This window comes from Salvia miltiorrhiza, chromosome 4 (assembly GCF_028751815.1).
Source record: "Salvia miltiorrhiza cultivar Shanhuang (shh) chromosome 4, IMPLAD_Smil_shh, whole genome shotgun sequence".
Lineage (NCBI taxonomy): Eukaryota > Viridiplantae > Streptophyta > Magnoliopsida > Lamiales > Lamiaceae > Salvia > Salvia miltiorrhiza.
The window spans coordinates 620,371-641,377 of NC_080390.1; the positions used below are offsets into that span (position 1 = coordinate 620,371).

At 34.2% G+C, this 21,007-nt stretch overlaps 3 protein-coding genes across 4 annotated transcripts; 1 reads left to right on the forward strand and 2 right to left on the reverse strand.

The window, feature by feature from the left end:
- Window positions 1-29: 29 nt before the first annotated feature.
- Window positions 30-1,731, reverse strand: LOC131021997 (protein transport protein Sec61 subunit beta-like). Its single transcript, XM_057951340.1, has 2 exons — window positions 1,573-1,731; window positions 30-420 (listed from the first exon to the last, which is right to left on the reverse strand). Exon 2 carries the CDS (start codon window positions 416-418, stop codon window positions 170-172), a length of 249 nt encoding a protein of 82 aa, XP_057807323.1. The 5' UTR covers window positions 419-420; window positions 1,573-1,731; the 3' UTR covers window positions 30-169.
- Window positions 1,732-2,364: 633 nt separating this feature from the next.
- LOC131021996 (F-box protein At5g51380-like) lies at window positions 2,365-5,049 on the reverse strand. Of its 2 annotated transcripts, XR_009101121.1 has the most exons (3): window positions 3,534-5,049; window positions 2,784-3,135; window positions 2,365-2,675 (listed from the first exon to the last, which is right to left on the reverse strand). XR_009101121.1 is itself a non-coding variant. In XM_057951339.1 (2 exons), the coding sequence occupies exons 1-2, from the start codon at window positions 4,766-4,768 to the stop codon at window positions 2,868-2,870; spliced, it is 1,503 nt and encodes a 500-aa protein (XP_057807322.1). In that variant the 5' UTR covers window positions 4,769-5,049; the 3' UTR covers window positions 2,365-2,867. The 2 variants fall into 2 exon arrangements, 1 of the variants encoding a protein (XP_057807322.1); XM_057951339.1 differs by having other exon boundaries at window positions 2,365-3,135.
- A 9,685-nt stretch (window positions 5,050-14,734) lies between these two features.
- Window positions 14,735-19,935, forward strand: LOC131021998 (transcription factor UNE10). Its single transcript, XM_057951341.1, has 6 exons — window positions 14,735-15,166; window positions 15,281-15,869; window positions 16,708-16,806; window positions 16,969-17,034; window positions 18,997-19,326; window positions 19,597-19,935. The coding sequence occupies exons 1-6, from the start codon at window positions 15,087-15,089 to the stop codon at window positions 19,681-19,683; spliced, it is 1,251 nt and encodes a 416-aa protein (XP_057807324.1). The 5' UTR covers window positions 14,735-15,086; the 3' UTR covers window positions 19,684-19,935.
- Window positions 19,936-21,007: the final 1,072 nt, after the last annotated feature.

Sequence of the window (21,007 nt, forward strand, 5' to 3'; positions counted from 1 at the left end):
GTGAATATTTTAAATTTCACACTACTACAAATAAAAAAAGTAGCTCCTCCTTCCAACTTCAATGAACAAAATTATCCCAAAAACATTTCTAGCAGAATACATACTACATGAGCATTCAAGTGTTTTGATTTGTCTTGAAACAAAAATTCACCACAGCCCTTACTAGAATCTACTCCTTGCGAACAAAGTATAGTTTGCCCATGACGTGAAGGACCGCCACAAAAGCTATAAAACCGATGCTCATTACAAGCACAACATTGGGGGAAATCTTAAGTCCAGGAGCATCATCGGTGTAGAATTGAAGCATGGTTCCACTCGCTCCACCAGCAGCCCCACCCCCGGCTGTTCTCCTCCGACGAAGGTTAGCAGCTGCCGCTGCTGCAGTTCCCCTCTGAGGAGCAGCTCCACCCGTTGCCATCTCTGCACCAACAACTTCAAGCGTTCAGTCAAGAAAACAATGAACGTTAACTACGCCAATTTAAAGATATACATTACTTCTAGAACACACACCCATTGAGACATCTAACACAATGTAAACTTACAAACCAATGTCACAAGAAAGTTGTTCATGATTGAAAGATAACACGCATGATTGATAAAACAATCCAACTTAGTCAAGTGTTTGGTTTGCCCCATGATGGATAACTCGACTCATACTCTAATCATCCATTTGAATGACCCCGAAGTTGGATGGATTATTTAATCATCCTCAACTTCTAACAATCTTATCCATCTCATACACCAAATCAAATGCCCCTGGGAGACTAATCTCTCCAGCGTCAAAACAGTAAGCAAGTAAAACAGAAGCAGGGAAACAAGCACAAATGATATTGGTCCAGTTGGGGTGCTAAGATTCAAGAATTATATATTCTCATCACCCTTGATTGAGAAATTCTTCTCCTAAAATCCACCTCAATAACTCAAAGCATAACTATGACATATAGGAAGACTCGGAGTTTCATAATCAATCAATCTAGAGTTTCCGAGATGTGCATGCTTAAGTTAGCTAACTTAATTCGACATAAAATTGGAAAAAATAAATGCCAATGAATTTAGAACAGAGATCAAACCATAGCAGGAAAAAAAAATATGAATCTGATTACGGCAGAAGCCGCGCCTTCTTCACAATATTTTCACTGCGCAAGCGCAGTTTTTTCTTGTTCACTGACGCTTTTCTTCTTCACAATATATCTCTCTGCACTTTTTTTTTCTCTTCATAATATTTCTCAAATCCATAGAAATGAGCAAATTTGAGTGTTGAACGTAGTATTTCAAACATCAAAAAGCGGTACGCGTTTTGTACAGTAGAAACGCAAAATGTGCATAAATCCAGTTGAAAAACTCAAAATGCAGTACGATTGGAGAAAAATTTGTCTACGAGGTTAATCGTCGCCGGATCTCAAGCGTCCGATCAGATGAATATTATTTTGAGAGCAAATGCAAAAGAAACAATTCAACAAAATAACGCAATAATCAGAAACACTAGAGCCATAAATATTCACAGATTGAAATCTCATTCCGCGAAGAAATACGGAGAAAATGAGTAAACCATGAGAGAGATTATGGGCTGACCTTATCAGTGGAGGATTAAACTTGATTTTGTGTCTCTAAAGTCTCGGGAAATTCAGATCGATCGGAAAGTGAGGAGATACTAATTTGCCGCATGTTATATTGTATAATGTGTGTGAGTTGAACACATATGCAAACCAATCACATCCTGCCACGTATACCAAGGTGGACACATATTTGGCCAAGTCATAGAGGTGCTTTTCGCGAACCCAACGCAATTATTTAACCATTTTTGTAATTTGATTTGATGATTGTTGTATTTAAGTAACATCCATTTTCAATTTGCGAGTAATTATGTATTAAGTATTCTCTATCACATATAATTAGTGTATTATCCATCGAAATTGGACGAAATTTTATTTCACATTGTAATTTATAATTACTTTATGTTATTCTTCATCGTCATAAAGTAAAACAGTGCAGAATAAATATTATATACATTGTTAATATAAATTAAGAAATAATAATTTTACAAAATCTCGTTCTAAATTGTGTCGATCATTTAGAACTCATCACATTGTGTATCCAGTTTCAGTGCTACACCATAAAAATATCTATAATTAGTGAAGATAAGCAGTTTCAGTTCCAATTTCAGTGATTACATATTTCATTAAATAAAAATGTAACTGAATATTGTATATACGCTCTGAAAATATTTTATGATCATTTTAGACAAAAAAATATGTGATTACATGTTTCATTAAACATACAGAAATTAAATATTGTATATACATTAACAGAACATTTTATGATCAGTATAGACAAAAATATATAATTAAATATTTCATTAAATAAACATACAATATTGGTCATATAAGATAGTGTTAAGCAACAATTCTATTTTAAATAAGAACTACACGTTTGCATCAATAGAAAAGATTATAACAAAAAAAATATCTGTACAATTGAATAAAAAAAATTATTATTTCCAAAAATAGTAAGGTGATATTTGATCGAAAAATATAACTTACTATTTTTGAAAGTGGTCGTGCTCTTATATACTACTCCCTCCGTCCCACGAATCTTGACACGTATTCTTTTTTGGGCCGTCCCACGAATCTTGACACATTTCCAAATAAGGTAATAATTATTACCTAACATTATTCCTGTGGGCAAAACCAAACGTGCCGAAACCAAACGTGTCAAGATTCATGGGACGGAGAGAGTATAACCTAAAATTATTCCTGTGGCCATTCCCGGGCAAAATTTAGTACCTTGTTACTCTTTGACAGCATCTGCTACAAGAATGATGTATGGAGACTGCTTCATACAAATATCAATTCTGCAACATCCCTGCCTCACTTGCTCTTCAAAGATTTACCACCTTTTTCTCCCATTCCTGTCCCTGTCAGGCTTGATGACAATAGCAGCCGAGAATCAGGCCTCCATTTCAATTCTTTGAGATCAGAAAACAAGGTTGCTAATTCTGGAGTTATCTCACTGTCCTTCACATTGCTACATGAAATTACTTTAAGCCTATCAATTTCAGTCCAAGAAAGAATTACTGATTCTAATCCTTCAGTTGTCAGTAGTGAGCAACCTTCCAGTGAGAGAGATCTTATGGCCCTACAAACAAAATAATCAACCCAAATAACTCTTCTTTTAACAAGAGAGACTCTGCAGAAACCATGGAGATTTGCCTAAGAAGGTACACTTCAGGCAGACTCAGCAAAATAGTGTTGTTCAGTTTAACTGAGCAAAGTAAGTTCTACATAGAGATATTGACTACAAAAGTTCACAACTGAAGTATGCATTAGAATTATAGATTACACCTCCAAACAGTTAATTGCACTATCTCCTTATTTGATGCATCTGAAATATAGAAATGCCAGCAATATGAACATACATAAGCCCAACACTCATTAACACTTCACCTTGCAAATGAAGCAATACTATATCATGCATTAGGCCCTACAAGATTGCATAACCTTATGATGGAAGGAATAAGGAACTAGAGTTCATACCTAAAAATCGTTGCAACAGCAAATATGCTGTCATCCAATCCCCAACAGTCCTCTATCTCTAGGACCCTGATATTCCGACACACCACAAACAACGCCCTAACACCACGTTTGCCCCGCATATGACACCGTCTCAAATGCAACTCCTCAAGCATCGGGCACAACCCCAAGTGCTCATCCGGTCCTGGATTGTCATCAATATACTTACATGACTGGATACTCAAGGTTTTCAAGTTCCCACAATACGACAAGGCCGCTAACCACCCTCCTTCCATCCTATGATTGCAGAGAGTCAGCTCCTCTAGCATCTGACAACACATCCCGATAGCCTTGATCCCGTCATAACTCCCCTCACATCCTACCAATTCGAGCTTCACCAATCGTCCGCACCCCTGTGCCAAGATGGTCATTCCAATATCTGAAACCACTGTATCATAAACCCCACCTATTCTCCCAATCAGTTTCAATATCTGCAAATTTCTGAACTTACAAACCCCCTTCAGTGATAAATCACCACAACAATGCAACTCCATTTCCTGAAGTAATTCACACTCATTGGCCAAGCAGCCTAACCCCTCCTCACTAACATTCATCATAACTACTCTTCTCAAGTTTCTACATCCCTTAGCCAACATCTTCACACCTCTATCAATCCCCTCACTATCCAAAATATCATCTTTCCTAACAAAAAAACCATTATTTCCCAACACATCCGAATTCAGGTAAACCTCCAACAATCTACTACTCAACAAAATCCCCGAATTCCTCTCGGAATTAATACTAGCAGGCACAATATTAACATCTACCAAATTCGGAAACCGTAAATTTAACCTCCCCGACTCCAAAAACTCCCAGTCCAATACCTTAATCGACCGGATCAACCTTCCAGAAATCACGCACCACGTCCTGCACACCAGCGAATTCGACAAGTGCTGTTTCCTGTCCGAAATTCTGCTGAGAATATTCAGCAACAACTCATCAGACAAAGCTCTGGAGTAATCCGGCGCGGCGGAGAGCGGGCTCGAATTCAGGGATTCGGAGTCGGCCTCCGACTCGGATTGAGGAGTGGTGGAACCTGAGTGGGAGATAGAGCGGAGGTGCAGCTTGAGGATCACGTGCTTCAATACCTCGTTCTGGTCGAACCTCTCGCCGGATAATTGTTCGGGCCAGGTGAAATGCCGCTTCCTTCCCGGATTGTTGGGGTCGAAAACAGCGTTCTGATCGGGCGGAGACGACATTTTCGAGAGTTAGGGTTAGAATGCTTAGGCGCATCGCAGGCTGCTGCGCTCTTCCCTCCGCGTTGATCAGATGGAATTAAGCATCTCCGACGGCGTCTCAATACTGTGTCGTGTGCGACACACAGTGGAGGTGAGTTGTGCGGAGAAAAATGGAGGGGACGAAGCGATTACAGTTTCTGTTTGGAAAATTGGGAAATTATTTTTTATTATTATTTGTGAAAAAATTGGAAAGCCAACCGCAAGCTCTTCTCCCGCTCTCCGGCATTCAAGATCCTATACAATTGTTTGGTATACCATCATTAAAGAAAACTTTTAATAAGCATTAATATAAATAATTATATCCCTTTCAAAAAAAAAAAGTAATTATATACATAATCTTCACTTATTTATTCTAATCCTTATTTAAAACAATATTAGTATAATTAAAACCCATGAACTTTGATATGATCTCTACATTTTCATGAACTTTAAATTTTGTTTGGAATACCATGAATTTGATGAAACATTCAATTTTTTCACAATTTTCATAAATCTGAATTAGAAGCTGATATGGCAATGCCAATTTTTAACTCGCGTGAAAAATGACTTGTACATGTCGGACGTCGAATAAAATGACGTTGTTACACTTACACACTTAAAAGGACGTTGTTTTGCACGTTTATGAATATATAATCTATTTCATAGCATTAGTACTAGGGCTGTAAAGAACTCGAGTCGCTCGAAAATTATTTGGAGCTCGGCTTGAAAAACGCTCGTTCAAATTCATTTAGAGAAGTTCAATAAATAGACAAACTAAACTTCATGAGCTTGGTAGTATTCAGCTCATTAGCTTGTGAACAAGTTCTTTAAGTCATCTAGCTTCAAAAAAATAAATTTATGAATAGGTACAACTTATATTTATCTACTAAAAGTAATAATAATTGTATTAAGTTTCTAATTAATTCTGTTTATTATAAGAAAATACTTAATATATTTATTATTTTGAATAAAATAATTTATTTTCAAATAATAATTTATATTTTGAATATAAATATATATTTTTAAAAATTGTATAGATTCAATTAAACTCGTAAGCCTCAAAGTATTCGATACATAGATTTCAAAATTTAATTCAATACTAAATAAATCAAATTTCAGCACATCACTATTTGGTTCGACTACGCCCCCGATCAGAACCAATTATAAAACCCATTGTCTGGGTGTAACCATACACACACATATAGGTACGTATCTTTATGCAAATGGATGAATATCAGCAAATGGCCAATCAATGCTTGAACGCCTCACTCGATCCCAACCAAATTTCGCAGAGACTTCACTTGACTCCAGCAGGCATTGTTCAGACAGCTCCATTCAGACAATTTATTTCATAATTGAGTATTCGAAGATACTGTTTCCTAACTTGAATAAATTAACTTTTCTTACTCTTGAGATATATAGAGAGAAAATTACATGAGAAATGGACAAATGTGATGAGAAATGATAATGAATTCGTAAATTTAAATTTTTTAAATATTAAAATTTTTTAAATTAATTAATTGATTGAATGATGGGTGTAAATGACAATATTGACAGAAAAAATAATTTATATATTAAGTGGCGTTTTGTGGGTGAAATAATGATACCACTTTTATTGTAGTTTTCTTTTTATGTTAATAAGTAAAAATGTCATATTTCTTAAGTTGTATGTTAAGAATGTCCTATTTTATAAACTTTAGGATTTTATGCTCAAATTTTAAGTGAAAAGCCTATTTTATCCTTTGATGTTGATGGGTTTGCTTGGTTTTATGCGAAAATTTTACACATTTGATCAATTTAACAACTACCAGTCTGAAAAAGTCAACGATTGATAATTGATAAGTACTATCAATTAAGAGTACATCTAACTCATGGGTGACTAGGTAATCGAGCAATCAAATGATTTCACCGACCGATCAGATGATCCGAGTGGCATGCGCATGAAGGGCGCATATAATATACTCCATTATAGATATAAATAGATAGATAGATGATTGCATGAAGGGCACATTTAATTTTAGTATAAACTATGTCTAATTTTAGTATAACTATTGCCTATTCCCATAACTTAACCTAACCGTCACATTCAATCGCGCCAGATTTTCTGCAAGTTCTCACGGATGAATGAATCATTTTATGGAAAGAAATGTCAGAAAAGAAACGGTGGAAATTGCTGCAAAATACTCCCTCCGTCCCACTTCAATAGGCTCACTTCTTTTGAGCACGGAGATTAATAAAATTTACTTTTTAGTAGAAAAAGGGTAGTAAAGTAGTGTGGTCCACACCAATTAAGTACAACTTTTTTATCCAAAAAGGAAGGGAAAAGGTGCAGATTGGCCCCCGAAGTAGTATCCCCTATAGCGTATAACCCCTCTTACTCACTGTGTGTGCAACTAAACCCCTGAACTCCGAGAAAAGGGTGCAAATTCCCCCCTCTGACTAACGGCTGTTAACGACGTTAGGTCAGAGGGGGGAATTTGCACCATTTTCTGGGAGTTCAGGGGTTTAGTTGCACACACAATGACTAAGGGGGGTTTTACGCTACAGGGGCTACTACTTCAAGGGCTAATCTGCACATTTTCCTTTTTTAAAAAAATTATCTCTCATCACTTTTTTCTCTCAAAAAGTCATGCACAAAAAAATAGGGAGCCCTCATCCTCCAAAATCTGATCGCCACCGCCGCTGATTTAAGCTCCGGCAAGGCTGGCCGAGGGCGCTGCCCCTTTTCCTCTCTCCTGGGCCCTAAACCCCGGAGCTCTCTCGGCTGCACACACTCAACGTCAAAGGCGAGACTTAATTCCCCCCATCCGTCCGAAATCGCCGCCGCGATATCCGGCAAACCGGCCGCCTACTGCCAATGACACCCACCACATGCTCTCTATCTCAATCTGTGACAGATCGCGAACCCTAGCATTTCTCGGTGAGGAGTCGCCTCTTTCTCTCAAATACGGCGAAATCGCCGCCACCACTGCTAAAAGGCCGGCAAGCAGCCAATCCATGGCTCCAGTGCAGCCGCACCCAGCCGGAGAGCCGTGTCCTGCTCGATTCTCCTCTGAAGATGATGAAGGATTGAACCTTAGCACCGGCCTGCCTCCACCGCTCGAATTTCGAACGAAGAGCGCCGCGCACGCTCTCCATCACCACTGGCTGCTCTCTAGCAAACTTGCGGTCGTCCTCTGTGCTTTGCTTCAACAAAATATAGCGCGAAGGTCGCCCCCAAATCACGCCGCAGAAGTAAGCTTGCCGCCTCGAAGCTTCGCGAGTTTGTGATGTTTGGCAAGGCGTCGGCGCCATCGCCAAATTTGACGCCTCTCACAATGTAACGATCATAACCTCCTCATTTTCGCTATTTTTATATAATGTCGATTTGATGTATCAATCGTTTGTGTTGCTGATAAAAGATGATCCTACAACTTGGTGATTCAACCACCGTTAGCGGCGGTGCAGTGGCCGAGAGAGAAAGAGGGCTGAGTAAGAGAGATGAGAGTTAATTAAAAAAGGGAAAAGGTGCAGATTAGCCCCTGAAGTAGTAGCCCCTATAGCGTAAAACCCCCTTTAGTCACTGTGTGTGCAACTAAACCCCTGAACTCCGAGAAAAGGGTGCAAATTCCTCCCTCTGACCTAACGTCGTTAACAGCCGTTAGTCAGAGGGGGGAATTTGCACCCTTTTCTCGGAGTTCAGGGGTTTAGTTGCACACACAGTGAGTAAGAGGGGTTATACGCTATAGGGGCTACTACTTCGGGGGCCAATTTGCACCTTTTCCCAAAAAGGAAAATGAGTCTTTTGGATTGAGACATCTCAAAAAGGAAAATAAGCCTATTGGAGTGAGACGGTAGTAGTAATATATTTGTCCATAATTCCAAACAAATTTTTAAGTCACAGCTCTATCGCAATAATGAAGAATCCCGGAGCTTAATTATGCATGTGGTCTTTAATTATATATATCAGCACAATATTAATCGTTTTCCAACGAGAATATGATCAAATTAGCCAATGCATCTATTCAATTTTCAGATTATCACACATGGCATAAGTGAAATAATATTTGGAATATTGTTCATGGGCCAAAAGCTCAAAAGTGTTTTGCTGCAAACGAAAGTATATTATATACATATTTTTTCTTTTCTCTTTTGATACACAAGTAAATTAAAAAAAAAAAGTAAAAACCCTACCATGATGATGATGAACTCAAGTCTACTACCTCAGATTTTGGGCATTAATCACCTACCGCTTGACCAATATACACACACGGTATATTACAAATTTTGTTTCGTAGTTTTGTTGAGTGGGAAAGAAGACAATTCAAATTTTTTTAATTACAAATTTATAATTTGTACTTTGAAAATGAATGATTAAAAAATTATATAAACACTAAAAATAATGAAATATTATACATTTAACATAACAACATAATATAAATGAGTTAGAATTAGAATTCACAATTAGAGTGTCAATTCGAGTAGGTTGGTTGTAAATTAAAGTTTTAAAATTATAATACACAAGTAGAAATAGTTTGGGTTGTAAACTCGAGTTTTAAAACTAAAATTCACAATTCAGAATAGTCTTGATGATGAATTCAAATTTTGAAGCTTAATTCACAACTAGAAATAATTTTAATTGTGAATTCGACTTTTGAAGATAGAATTCCGAATTAGGAACAATTTTGGTTGTGAATTCGATAAACTCGAATTCACAAATAAAATATTAGTCAATAATTTTAATTTTTATTTATCTTAATAAATAAATTCTATTTTTTATTTAAATTTAGATATTCTTAAAGTTTACTTTTTAATGCTCCTTACGTCAACAAAAAAATATAACACTTTTGTCATTTTTTATGTCCACAAAAAATATAACACTTTTAATTTTAGAACATAACCTCGTATATTTTTCTTATATTTTATTTCTATTATAAATATTATTTATTTATAAAAATTAATTTTAATTCCTCATTTTATATAATAGTGAAATCATTTTTCTACTATATAAAAGTTATTATTTATTTTACTAAAATCTGTATTCATACTTTTATTGAAGGGAGAGTGTAAATAACAAAATGTCAAAACGAAGTTTCGCTTCAGCTACATGCAGTCAGTACATTAATCGTATCAACCTCGATAAGATAAGTTCAAGATTTCTTAATAGCAATTCAAAGTGTAAGATAACAAATTCCAATGTATATTATTATATTGAGATAAGACGAAACACTTATGCCATCATACTATACGTACATATGAATATGAATATGATATTAATAGAGATTCAAATCCAAGAAATTGCTCCACAAAATCCTGAGCGTGACTTGGCAGCTCACGTGGAGCGCGTGGAGGCAGCAGATCTCCGACCATCTCCGTGTCTAGAGCGGCTTGAATATACGCAGCACTGCGACGCGTGTCACTTGCTCATGTCCAAAGTTTGGATTCCCGACGCGCAATTCGATTCACCGTCTTGACACGCGCTTCCAAAATCTCCAATTTCACGTGTCTCCCTCCCAAACTGCAACAGACGCACGGTGGTTGTTTCTATCAAAATTTTATACTATCATCATTAGTTAATAATAATAATAATTAATTTAATTATATTTTATTAGTATATAGATATATAATTATATGTATATATAACTAACTTGCTTAAAGAATTGTCATATTTAAACTAACCAATTCAATCAACTTAATTTTATTCTTTATACTACTCCCTCGGTCCTATATAGACCACACTGTGATCACTCATAACTTGGTTAAACAATATTTTTTTTATTTAACTTATTTTCAAAATAAAAATAAAACTTAGTTATTTTACTCCATGGTCGTAACTTTTTTATTTTTATTAAAAATTAAAATAAAATAAAATAAAAATGCAAAAAATGTACAATATAGACAATATAGGAGTACAATAATTAAATATTATTTTTATTTAAAAAATAAACTAATTAAATCGAAAAAAAAAATTGAACTAATTTGTGGGCGGCCACAATGTGACTGCATAGATTTATGAAACAATACATCCGCGTGGCCATTTTGAAGAATGAAACACAAATTTTGGCCATTAATTTAAGAAACACAAAATCTGGTCATTTTTACATTTTAGAATTGTTTTGCCCTCAATTATGGCGAACCGGATTCGCGTTTGCACGTGGGTTAGGTACATTTGGCACTATTAGTGCCGGAAGCACCAGCTGCCAGCGACCACGCCTGAATGGCACATTTGGCACTATTAATGCAATTTGTACCAACTGTCAGCGACTGCGGGAAAGTCAACGACCTCGCCTGAATGACATAATTGGCGCTATTAGTGCCATTACCAACTGCCAACGATCGTGAAAAAGTCAGCAGTCGCGCCTGAATGGCACAATTGGCACTTATTTAATGTCATTTGTACTATCATGACCCGCGAGTTCAACATGACCCGCGAGTTCAACCCTACCCGAAGCACAACCCGCACGCGTAACTCTAGCTCAGTCCGCCTAATTAAGGGCAAAAAATAGTGCTAAAACGTAAAAAAAAAATGGTCAAAATTGTTTTATAGATGAGTGGTCAAATATTGTGTTTCATTGTTCAATATGACTATATATCTCACAAATTGACTCTAGATTTATTGTTAATAAAGTAGGAGAGAAATTAACATTTTTTTAAAGATATATTTGTCCAAAAAGTATAAGAGATAAATAAATATATTATTATTTAAATGGACAGGAGATAATTATGTGTTGACCATGCACAATGACATTTGGTATAAATAATAGTATGAGTTATGTGGTGATATTTGTTATGTATTGATTTTCCATTTTAGAAAATGACTCATTGGAATAGAACATCCAAATAAGGAAAAATTGCCTATTAAATTGGGATGGAGGGAGTATTATAAAGTTTAAAATATATTTTTATATATAAAATATAAAATATATACCTATATATTATTTGAATAGATTTTAGTGAAATACACGTCCACACATATATGTAATTGTATGAGTATATATTAATATTTTTTTATGCATGTTATAAACTTTGAAACATAGTATTACATTTTCCTTAATGAAATAATTATTATTTTACTATAATACTTTAACTATTTAAGAATTATAAATTTAAAATCCATTTATATTTATATAAAATTTGATGAAGTAGTTCTAAAATAATTTTCCAACTTAAAGATAATGAAATACATATTGGTTAATATAAGTACAATTAAAATAATATTGTAATAATTAAATCAATACAACATTATTAATAATTTGTTAAAAATCATAAATTCGATCGAAAGCTATTGACATATATTTTTATATAATTTGAAAATTTAAAAAATAGTTATAAAATATTTCTCATGAATCGAAACGGATGACAATATAGTCACTCCAAAAATAAGTGTGTGATTCTTTGGTTTTGTTAATCTCTTGCGAATTACGTCATGCATGAGATATTTGCATGTAATTAAATGTTATTAAATTTCATGTTAAAATTAATTGAAAACAACATTAAAAATAAAGATAATAAAAAAATTAAAAGATCAAGTGAAGAAAGCTCCCTCCGTCCCAACTTAAATCTCAGAAAAATATCTCCTTATGTTAAATAAAAAAGATACTCCCTCCGTCCCAAATTAAATGGTGCGTATTCCTTTTTAAGCCGTCCCAATTAAAATGATGTATTTGTATTTTTGATAATAATTGTACATTATAAATAATATGGTCTCAAACATCTTTACACATTTTTACATTACAATCTTATTCTTCTTAAATTTCGTGTCGAAAAAAAGTGCACCATTTAAATTGGAACGGACGAGTATAATGATTTATTGGGATCAACGTCAATATTATGAAACTATCTTGAATAACATGGTAAAAAAATTACTGTTACGTTATGTTACATATATTATGACTTTTGGAAACAACCTAGACCAGCTAGTCTGTTTTTCGTCAATGAAATGACAACTTTATCTAATAATAATAATAATAATAAAAAAAAAACCTTATAAATTGTTCCGAGGTCAATCAAACAAATGTTCCTATTCTGACAATACACATTATATATGATTATATATGACAACATTTCAAATGTATTTGTACAACTAAAATAAAATACATAAAATACAAACCAAGCTGAAAGAAATTGAAAAATGCAAGTTTTCTTTTCACTAGGCAGCAGAATGATTACTCTCTCCGTCCACAGAAATTATTACTATAATACTTTTTCCGTACCACTTCAATGGGCTCACTTCTTTTGGACACAGAGATTAAAAAAACTTACTTTTTATTAAGAAAGTGGTAGTAAAATGGTGTGGTCCACATCTAGAGCTGTCAAAATGGGCCGAAAGTGGCCCGGCCCGATGGGCCGACCGGGCCACTTTCGGCTCGCCTGTAGTTTTGGCTGGACTGGACTATGATTTTTTAGGCAAAAAAAAACCGGGCCTATCTGGCCCGACCCATGCAGCCCATCGGGCCACGCGGCACACAGGCCAAAAAGTCCGCCGGAATTTTGGGTCAAATTGGCCCGGTCGGTTAGTTTATAGAAAATAGGCATTTTTTCCAATATAATAACTAAAATAAGTCTAATAAGTAATAATTAGCCAATTAGAATTTTTAAATCATCATTTAATTATATTTTCCTAATCTGCTAGTCTTAGACTCTTAGTCTACTAATCATTATAAAAATATATTCTTTTTCTAATTCAGTATCTTACAAACGTGATTAAGCTTTCAAACATTTTGGTGGTCCTTTTACTTTATTTCGACTTGAAATGGAGTAATATTTTTGTATTATTATTTTGGTGGTTGTTATTTGTTTCATCGAATTTATCTTCAAATTTGATTTAATTTATTAATTTCTGGAAGTATATATATATATATATATATATATATATTAATTTATCAATTTTTCGCCCGTTTTGGCCCAACCCGCCCGGCAGCCCATATAGGGTTGGGCTGAGTTTCATTTTTCGAGGCCCGCTGAAATTTTGGGCCGACCCGACCCGACCCAAAAAATTACCTAGGACCGCTGGGTTGGGCCGGGCTGGCCCGGCCCGCAAGGTTTGACAGTCCTATCCACACCAATTAACTACAACTTTTTTACCCAAAAATAAAAATGAGCCTATTAGAGTAGGACATCCCAAAATGGAAAATGAAATGAGCCTATTGGAGTGGGACGGAGGTAGTATAATTTATAGAGAGCGTAAAACAATTATTAAAATTAATATGTTAAATGAATAATTTTTTTTATCAAGTTTAAAATATAAATGTTACTTCGCCCGTCCACAAAATATAATCACATTAAAAATGAACATGAATTTTAATAAAATTGTTATAAAATTATTGTAAGCAGAATAAAAATACTCCCTTCATCCCGGCCAAGACGCTACATTTGCTTTTCGGCACGGGATTTAAGGAGTTGTAGATTAATGTTTTAAGTGTGTAATAATAAAGTGATAAAGTAGGAGAGAGAAAGTAATAAAGTGATAAAGTAAGAAAAAGAAGGTAATAAAATGATAAAGTATGAGAGAGAATGTAATAAATAAATACTTAATTAGTGTTAATTAAGTGTTTAAAATTCTTTATTTTTGCCAAATATAGAAATGTAGCATCTTCGTTGGGACGGCCCAAAAAGGAATATGTAGCATCTTGGGCGGGACGGAGGGAGTATGATTTATAGGGATAGTGTTAGTATAAAATTATCAAATAAAAATATAATATCAATTAAAAAGAAAATAAAAATATAATTTACAATTAACTATTTAAAGAAAAATATACTAACTCTTTTTCTTCGTGGATAGGGCGAGTATAATTTCTAAAAGATAAAATGCTATACAATTATTTTTGTGGCGGACGAAAGCTATAATACTATAATAGTAATAATGAGACGGATAAATTATTATTTTTATTCTCGGTGATGTATACTTGTTGTTAATCCGTAGATATCTATCTTCCTCTTTTCTTGTGCATGTAGATTGCAAATGATTGCTTATTTATTCAACCCACCCTTATTTTTTTCTCTCCTCATTCACTCACCGGCAGTTTGAAGCACCCCCTTTTTCCTCACAAAAGATCTCTTTCACAATTCAAATGATACAATAATTTTTCCTCCTATGGATCATGGACCATTCACTCTCTCTCAAATTATGCTTTGTTCTTATCTTTATGAATAGTTATTAGATCCCTTCTCAAAGAGCCCACACCCACATATATTGAACCCCAAAAAGAAAAGTGTTGCCTTTTCCAATAGTATCACTCACCTTCTTGCCCTTATATTTTCCCCATTTCATCTCACCAAATGCTCCAACACTATTCAAATTCTTGTTTTTGAAGTCATAGAAATGAATCAATGTGTGCCGAGTTGGGATCTCGACGATAATAATTCCAAGATCAAGTCCAATTCACCTCAAGACGTCCCCTCGTAAGCATTTTTCCCTATTTTTATCGTCTAAATTGTAATAATAGTAGTAATAATAATCATATTTTTGGATTACAAGAATATATATATCAAATGTTAGAATCAAAATTATTGCAGGTTGGATTATGAAGTGGCGGAGCTAACATGGGAGAATGGTCAGCTCGCCATGCATGGCCTCGGCGTCCCGCGCGTGGTGAACAAACCCAGCGCGTCGTCGCCGCCCTCGACGTGGGACAAGCCACGCGCCAGCGGCACGCTCGAGTCCATCGTCAACCAAGCCACCTCCCTCGGCGAGAAGGAGTCCGAGCTCGGCGGCCACCGCGCGAAGGCGAACCCCGCCGCCGTCGCCATGGATGCGCTCGTGCCGTGCGGCGGCGGGGGGCACGAGCAGCAGCATCCGGCGGCGGCGCAGGCGCACGTGCGGGGGGCGAGCAGGGCCGGGTGCTCCACGCGCGTGAGCAAGTGCAGCGGCGCGCGCGCGGGGAGCCGGAGCGTGGGCGAGAGCGCCACGTGCGGCGGCGGGAGCGACAGCCGTCAGACGATATCGATCGATACATGGGGGGAGAGGGAATTCGGTGGGCCCGGGTTCACGTCGACGGCGTCGCTGATCTCGCCGGAAAACACTATCTCCGGCCAAGACTACACGAAGACCTCCGCCGACGACCGCGACTCCGTTACTCTTCACAGCGGGTCTCAGGCCTCTCATGTACGGTCGAAATCTCTCTTCTTTTTTTTTTTTGGAAATTTAAATGCTTTTCTTTTTTTAAACTTCATTCACGATCGTATCTGCATATGGAAACCATCCTTGTGGAGCAACGATATCATAAATTTTATAAATATTTTCTAACCGGAAATTGTTTCTTTGTGTATAATCACATGGTAACAATTGCACTATTAAAAGAAAGAAAAATAAGTTTTCTTTTAGCTGCGTTCTCTTTAATGAAAAAGGTTGAAAAAATACATACATATTTTTTCCTCTTTTTTCACTTTTTCACGTACGCTTTCGGTTGAAATCTTTTTCTCGAATAGGAAGAACATTTCACTGATAATATTATCACATGTTACAAATGTGATAATATTTTTCTATATTGTATGTTTTTATGATATTTCAATTTTAACCTCAAAGTATATACAATTTAATTCATCTATCTATATTTCTCCTTCTTTATAATATTTTCATAATTTTTTCTACCAAAAAGAACATGAAACAAAAAAAAGTGAGAACCAGTAAAATATCATAGTAATTTTTTTTCATCTTTTTTTTTTATTCCTTTTCTAACGATAAACTTACAATCCCAACCAAAACACACCCTCAAAGTTAATGATCATTTCCCTTTGTTCTCGATAAAGAAAATGGAAATATACGAGATAATATTTTGTTGCATGAATTATAAAACTATAATTTTGTAGTCATGTCTTAACAAAAAAGATTTTGATATTCACGATATTATTTTGTTCACATATGCAACTATATCAATCAATTAGAAAGTAGTACTAATATATTTAATATATAATATAAGAATTGGCACTTTATATATATGTAGAGAAAAGGAGATGAGGAGGGCAGAAGAAGAGACAACGGAAAATCCTCAGTTTGTACAAAAAGAAGTAGGGCGGCCGCAATTCATAACCAATCAGAACGTGTACGTTTCCTTTCTCTCTCAACATCATTTTTTAAAAGAAAAAAAAAAGATAAATGCATTTATTCTTTATTATTTTGAAACATGTATGATCATACAAAATTTTGTGCATAGAATTTATAATTTCTTTGTACGATTTATTTATCAATATTTTTGGTACCTCAGAAACGAAGAGACAAAATCAACCAGAGAATGAAGACATTGCAGAAATTGGTTCCAAATTCCAGTAAGGTATGTTTGTGAAGACTTTTCAATATTCATTCATTAATGTGTAAAGAATAAGCCTATTCACTTCATCCACATCTATTTTTAACTCACAAATTAAAATGGGCCATAAATAATTTACTATCGTCTAAAATTCATATTTAAAACTTGTGCAATATAAAATTTAAATTTTATTGAGTGTGCGATATTACTATTATTATTATTATTATTGAGGAAAATCGGAAGATGAAAAATAGACTTTTTTCTATTTGAAAATAATGTGCATTTAATTGAATATGCGTAGCAATAAAGCATTAAAGCAGCTTTAAAACATAAAGGCCCCCCATCATTATAGGATGGTATAAAAGAATTATTCAATGAGGACCAAACTACATTAAATGCTTTTGACCCCATCAGCTCGCACCACTTATTTATTGCACACGTACATGCATACATAGGAGTATATACTATAGGCAAAATACATTCATATATACTTTTCTTGCAATTTTAATATTCGCTCCGGCCACGATATCGTTTCCATTCTGTGAAAATAAAAATAATATTATGAACGGATCAAAATGGAAAAAATGGAAACGGTATCATGGATGGATGAAATATTTTGTTTGTTTTTTACAATTATTTTTATGAATTTGTGTGTTTTGATATTCCTTTTCATGATATATTTTTCCAAGCAAATATACATAATCAGTGCAGTTAGAGGAGGGTGTTTGACTAAGCTTATTTTAAAGAGCTTATAAGGTCTTAAAACTTATAAGATGTAGTGTTTTAAAAGCTTATAAGTTGTCAAAGTGTTTGGATAACTGGGCTTATAAGGTATAGAGAGAATTTTAGTTAGATAGATAATTTTTATTAGAGAGAGAAAATCGAAAATAAATAAAATTAGAATGATATACTCCCTCCGTCTCATATGTGCTTAGACTTGTTTTCCTTTTTTGAATGTCCCATTTATATAGACTTGTTTCCATAAAAAGTAATGATTTTTTACTCATTTACTATTATATCCCTATTTAATTCTTTAATTTACTCCAATTTTAATACATAATTAAATAATAAATATGGGCATACTAGGAAATTTACTTATATATTTTCATTTCCAATGATTTTTCTTAACCTTTGTGAAAATCTCAATCAGCCTATTCATATGGGATGAGGGAGTATAATGAAAAAAAAAATCATAGTTAAATTATTTTTGTAAAGTTGAGTGTTGTTTATAAGATAATGAAAAAATAAATTGGGACATATAAACTTATTTTTTGAAAACCTTATAAGCTCTAAAACTTAATTTTACAGCTTATAAACTCTTTTAAAAACTTATTCTACTAAATATTTTAAAAGAGATTATAAATTTTTAAACAGTTTATAAACAGTCTTAAAGAATTTATAACCTTAGCCACACACCTTTTAGTATAGTTCACCAGAAATAATACCTCATATAATACATGTGTCTCTATATATAAATATATATACTCACACATTCTCAATCTCTGACATACTAAAAGTAAATCTTAAAAAGATAAGTGTCTGAAGAAATCAATTAATGATTAGATGAGACTGCTAAATATTGTAGAGCAGACAATTGTGTCCTGTAAAAGTGGTCCAATAATTTGACATGAATGAATGTGAATCTATATAATTACCATAATTATGGGAGGAATATAGTCCACACACAAATCTTCATCCTCAGACAACTCGACATAGACTTGCTTCTTGTCAACACAATCTCACATAATATTACTCTATCTATGTGTAGGGACTTGCAAAAATAAAAATAAAAATACAACTTCGTACACATGTATCTACTTGCATACATATGCTTGTCTGCTGCTGTGATTAATCATTCACGTGCATGCCTATCCCCACACCAATAATACAAAATTGCCTCTGCCACCATGTCCATAATTTAATTAATTAATTTATACAATATATAGATTCTCCTATTTATTTACTTGGTTGGATTTATTGTTTTAGAGCGACAAAGCATCGATGTTGGATGAGGTGATAGAATACTTGAAGCAATTGCAAGCTCAAGTGCACATGATGAGTAGGATGAACATGCCATCGATGATGTTGCCACTAGCCATGCAGCAACAACAGTTTCAGATGTCGATGATGGGATGCATGGGCATGGGCATGGGGATGGGGATGGGTGTCATGGACGTCCCCCGCCCGCCCTTCATGCCCGTGCCCGCCGCCGCCGCCGCCGCCGCCTGGGACAACGGAGGGGACTGTTTGCCCCCGCCGCCGCCCCCCGTCGCCATGCCCGACCCCTTGGCGGCACTTCTTGCATGCCAGTCTCAGGTCGGTGCCGTTTCGTTTCTTGGTTATCGCATCGTATTTCGTGCAGTATAAGTCAAGATTATTAAATAATATTGGCTTATATGACGCGTCCGATAGTTCATATTATTTAACAAGTCGGCTCGTGATAGTTAAAATGTTACCGATTTTATTTTATTATTTCACCTTGATAACTAATTTCATTTTTTTTTTGTATTATTTATTTTGATTTTATTGACGCACATAATTTCTATATTAGTGTGTGAATAATGTTTTAAATTTTATTCGATGCAGCCGATGACGATGGATGCTTATAGCAGGGTGGCAGCTATGTACCAGCAATTGCAACAGCAGCAGCAATTGCCTGCTTCAAAAAATTAAATTTGTTCAACTCGGATTTTATGCAAGAGAACTATTATATATATAGTATGCAAAATGCAAATTTTATATATATATAGGCACATGAGGGATTTATTTATATATATATCCTTTCATTTCTGCATGAATTTATTTTCTCCTATTAATTGAAACTTTGAGCAGGGTACACGTATGTAAGAGTTCGTGTTGTTTATACTTTTTTTTGGCAAAGTGTTGTTTATATTTTCAATGACGAATTATTATTTAGTTTTTTTATTCTTTTCCCGGTCCTGAAATTCAGTGACGGTGATCACACTACATCTTTCTGTTTCAACGTTCATTTAATATAATTTTGGATTTATGTACAGATATATGACAACTTTCTTGATGTTATATTTTTTAGAAATTAATAATTAAATAAACAAAATAAATTTAAAGATCACGTAATATTGGACTCGAACTTAAGATATTTGTCACAATACATTAATCACTTTATCGCTTGATCAATGTACACACATTTCTTGATTTCATTTTATCCAAATTTTTGTTACCCTTATGTATTAAAAAGAAAAGTACACCATAAATTTTATAAAAAATAAAATTACAATGTTTTATATTGTTCAAACAATATTTTACGCGTTTGTATTACATTGTTCAAAGATAAAATACAAATAAAAATAAAAATTCACGGGCTCCCCTTACCCCACCCACCTCCCTGTCGATGTTTAATTTGAGTGATACATTTAATTTAATTTCATAAAAAAAATTACTGCATATATTTTCATGAATATAAATAATAAAATTATAGGAAAAATAAATAAATAAAGAAAAGAGGTCTTGGGTTCAATTTCGCCTTCTCATGCACTTTAGGTGGTGTTTAATAAAAGTTATTAATAGATAATTTTATTTTATAAAAGTGGAAATGTATCTTAATATAAAGAATTCACCTAATAATTATTTGCACCGTAGGAAGAAAAAAGACTCGTATATTTATTTATTTATTTTGTAAGAATTAAAAAGAGTAATATGTTTACATATTTGTTATAATTAATTGACATGAATTATATATATGTTTTAAGAATAACTAATTTAATTATTTATATATTGCTTTAAAAATAAAATGTAGAATAAAAGAAAATAAAATAAAGAATTTAGAAAAATAAAAATTCTAAATCTTCAAAAAGTCATTTAAGATAGAGACTTTGTGGGGTGGCTAAAATATGTATTTCAAGTTTTCAACATATAATAGGTAAGATTTCGTCATCATAATTATCATGAATCACGCATAACTTTTTAATGTATATTCCAACAACTCTCACATGTTCTTGAATTTCAATTATTCACTATA

Excerpts from the sequence above, each read along its gene's own strand:
- LOC131021998 (XM_057951341.1), top strand. The coding sequence starts at position 15,087 with ATGAATCAATGTGTGCCGAGTTGGGATCTCGACGATAATAATTCCAAG. Across the intron at positions 15,167-15,280 it reads TCACCTCAAGACGTCCCCTC|GTTGGATTATGAAGTGGCGG; the intron begins GTAAGCATTTTT and ends AAATTATTGCAG. Across the intron at positions 19,327-19,596 it reads TTCTTGCATGCCAGTCTCAG|CCGATGACGATGGATGCTTA; the intron begins GTCGGTGCCGTT and ends TATTCGATGCAG.
- LOC131021996 (XM_057951339.1), bottom strand. The coding sequence starts at position 4,768 with ATGTCGTCTCCGCCCGATCAGAACGCTGTTTTCGACCCCAACAATCCG. Across the intron at positions 3,136-3,533 it reads GCTGTTGCAACGATTTTTAG|GGCCATAAGATCTCTCTCAC; the intron begins GTATGAACTCTA and ends TTTTGTTTGTAG.
- LOC131021997 (XM_057951340.1), bottom strand. The coding sequence starts at position 418 with ATGGCAACGGGTGGAGCTGCTCCTCAGAGGGGAACTGCAGCAGCGGCA.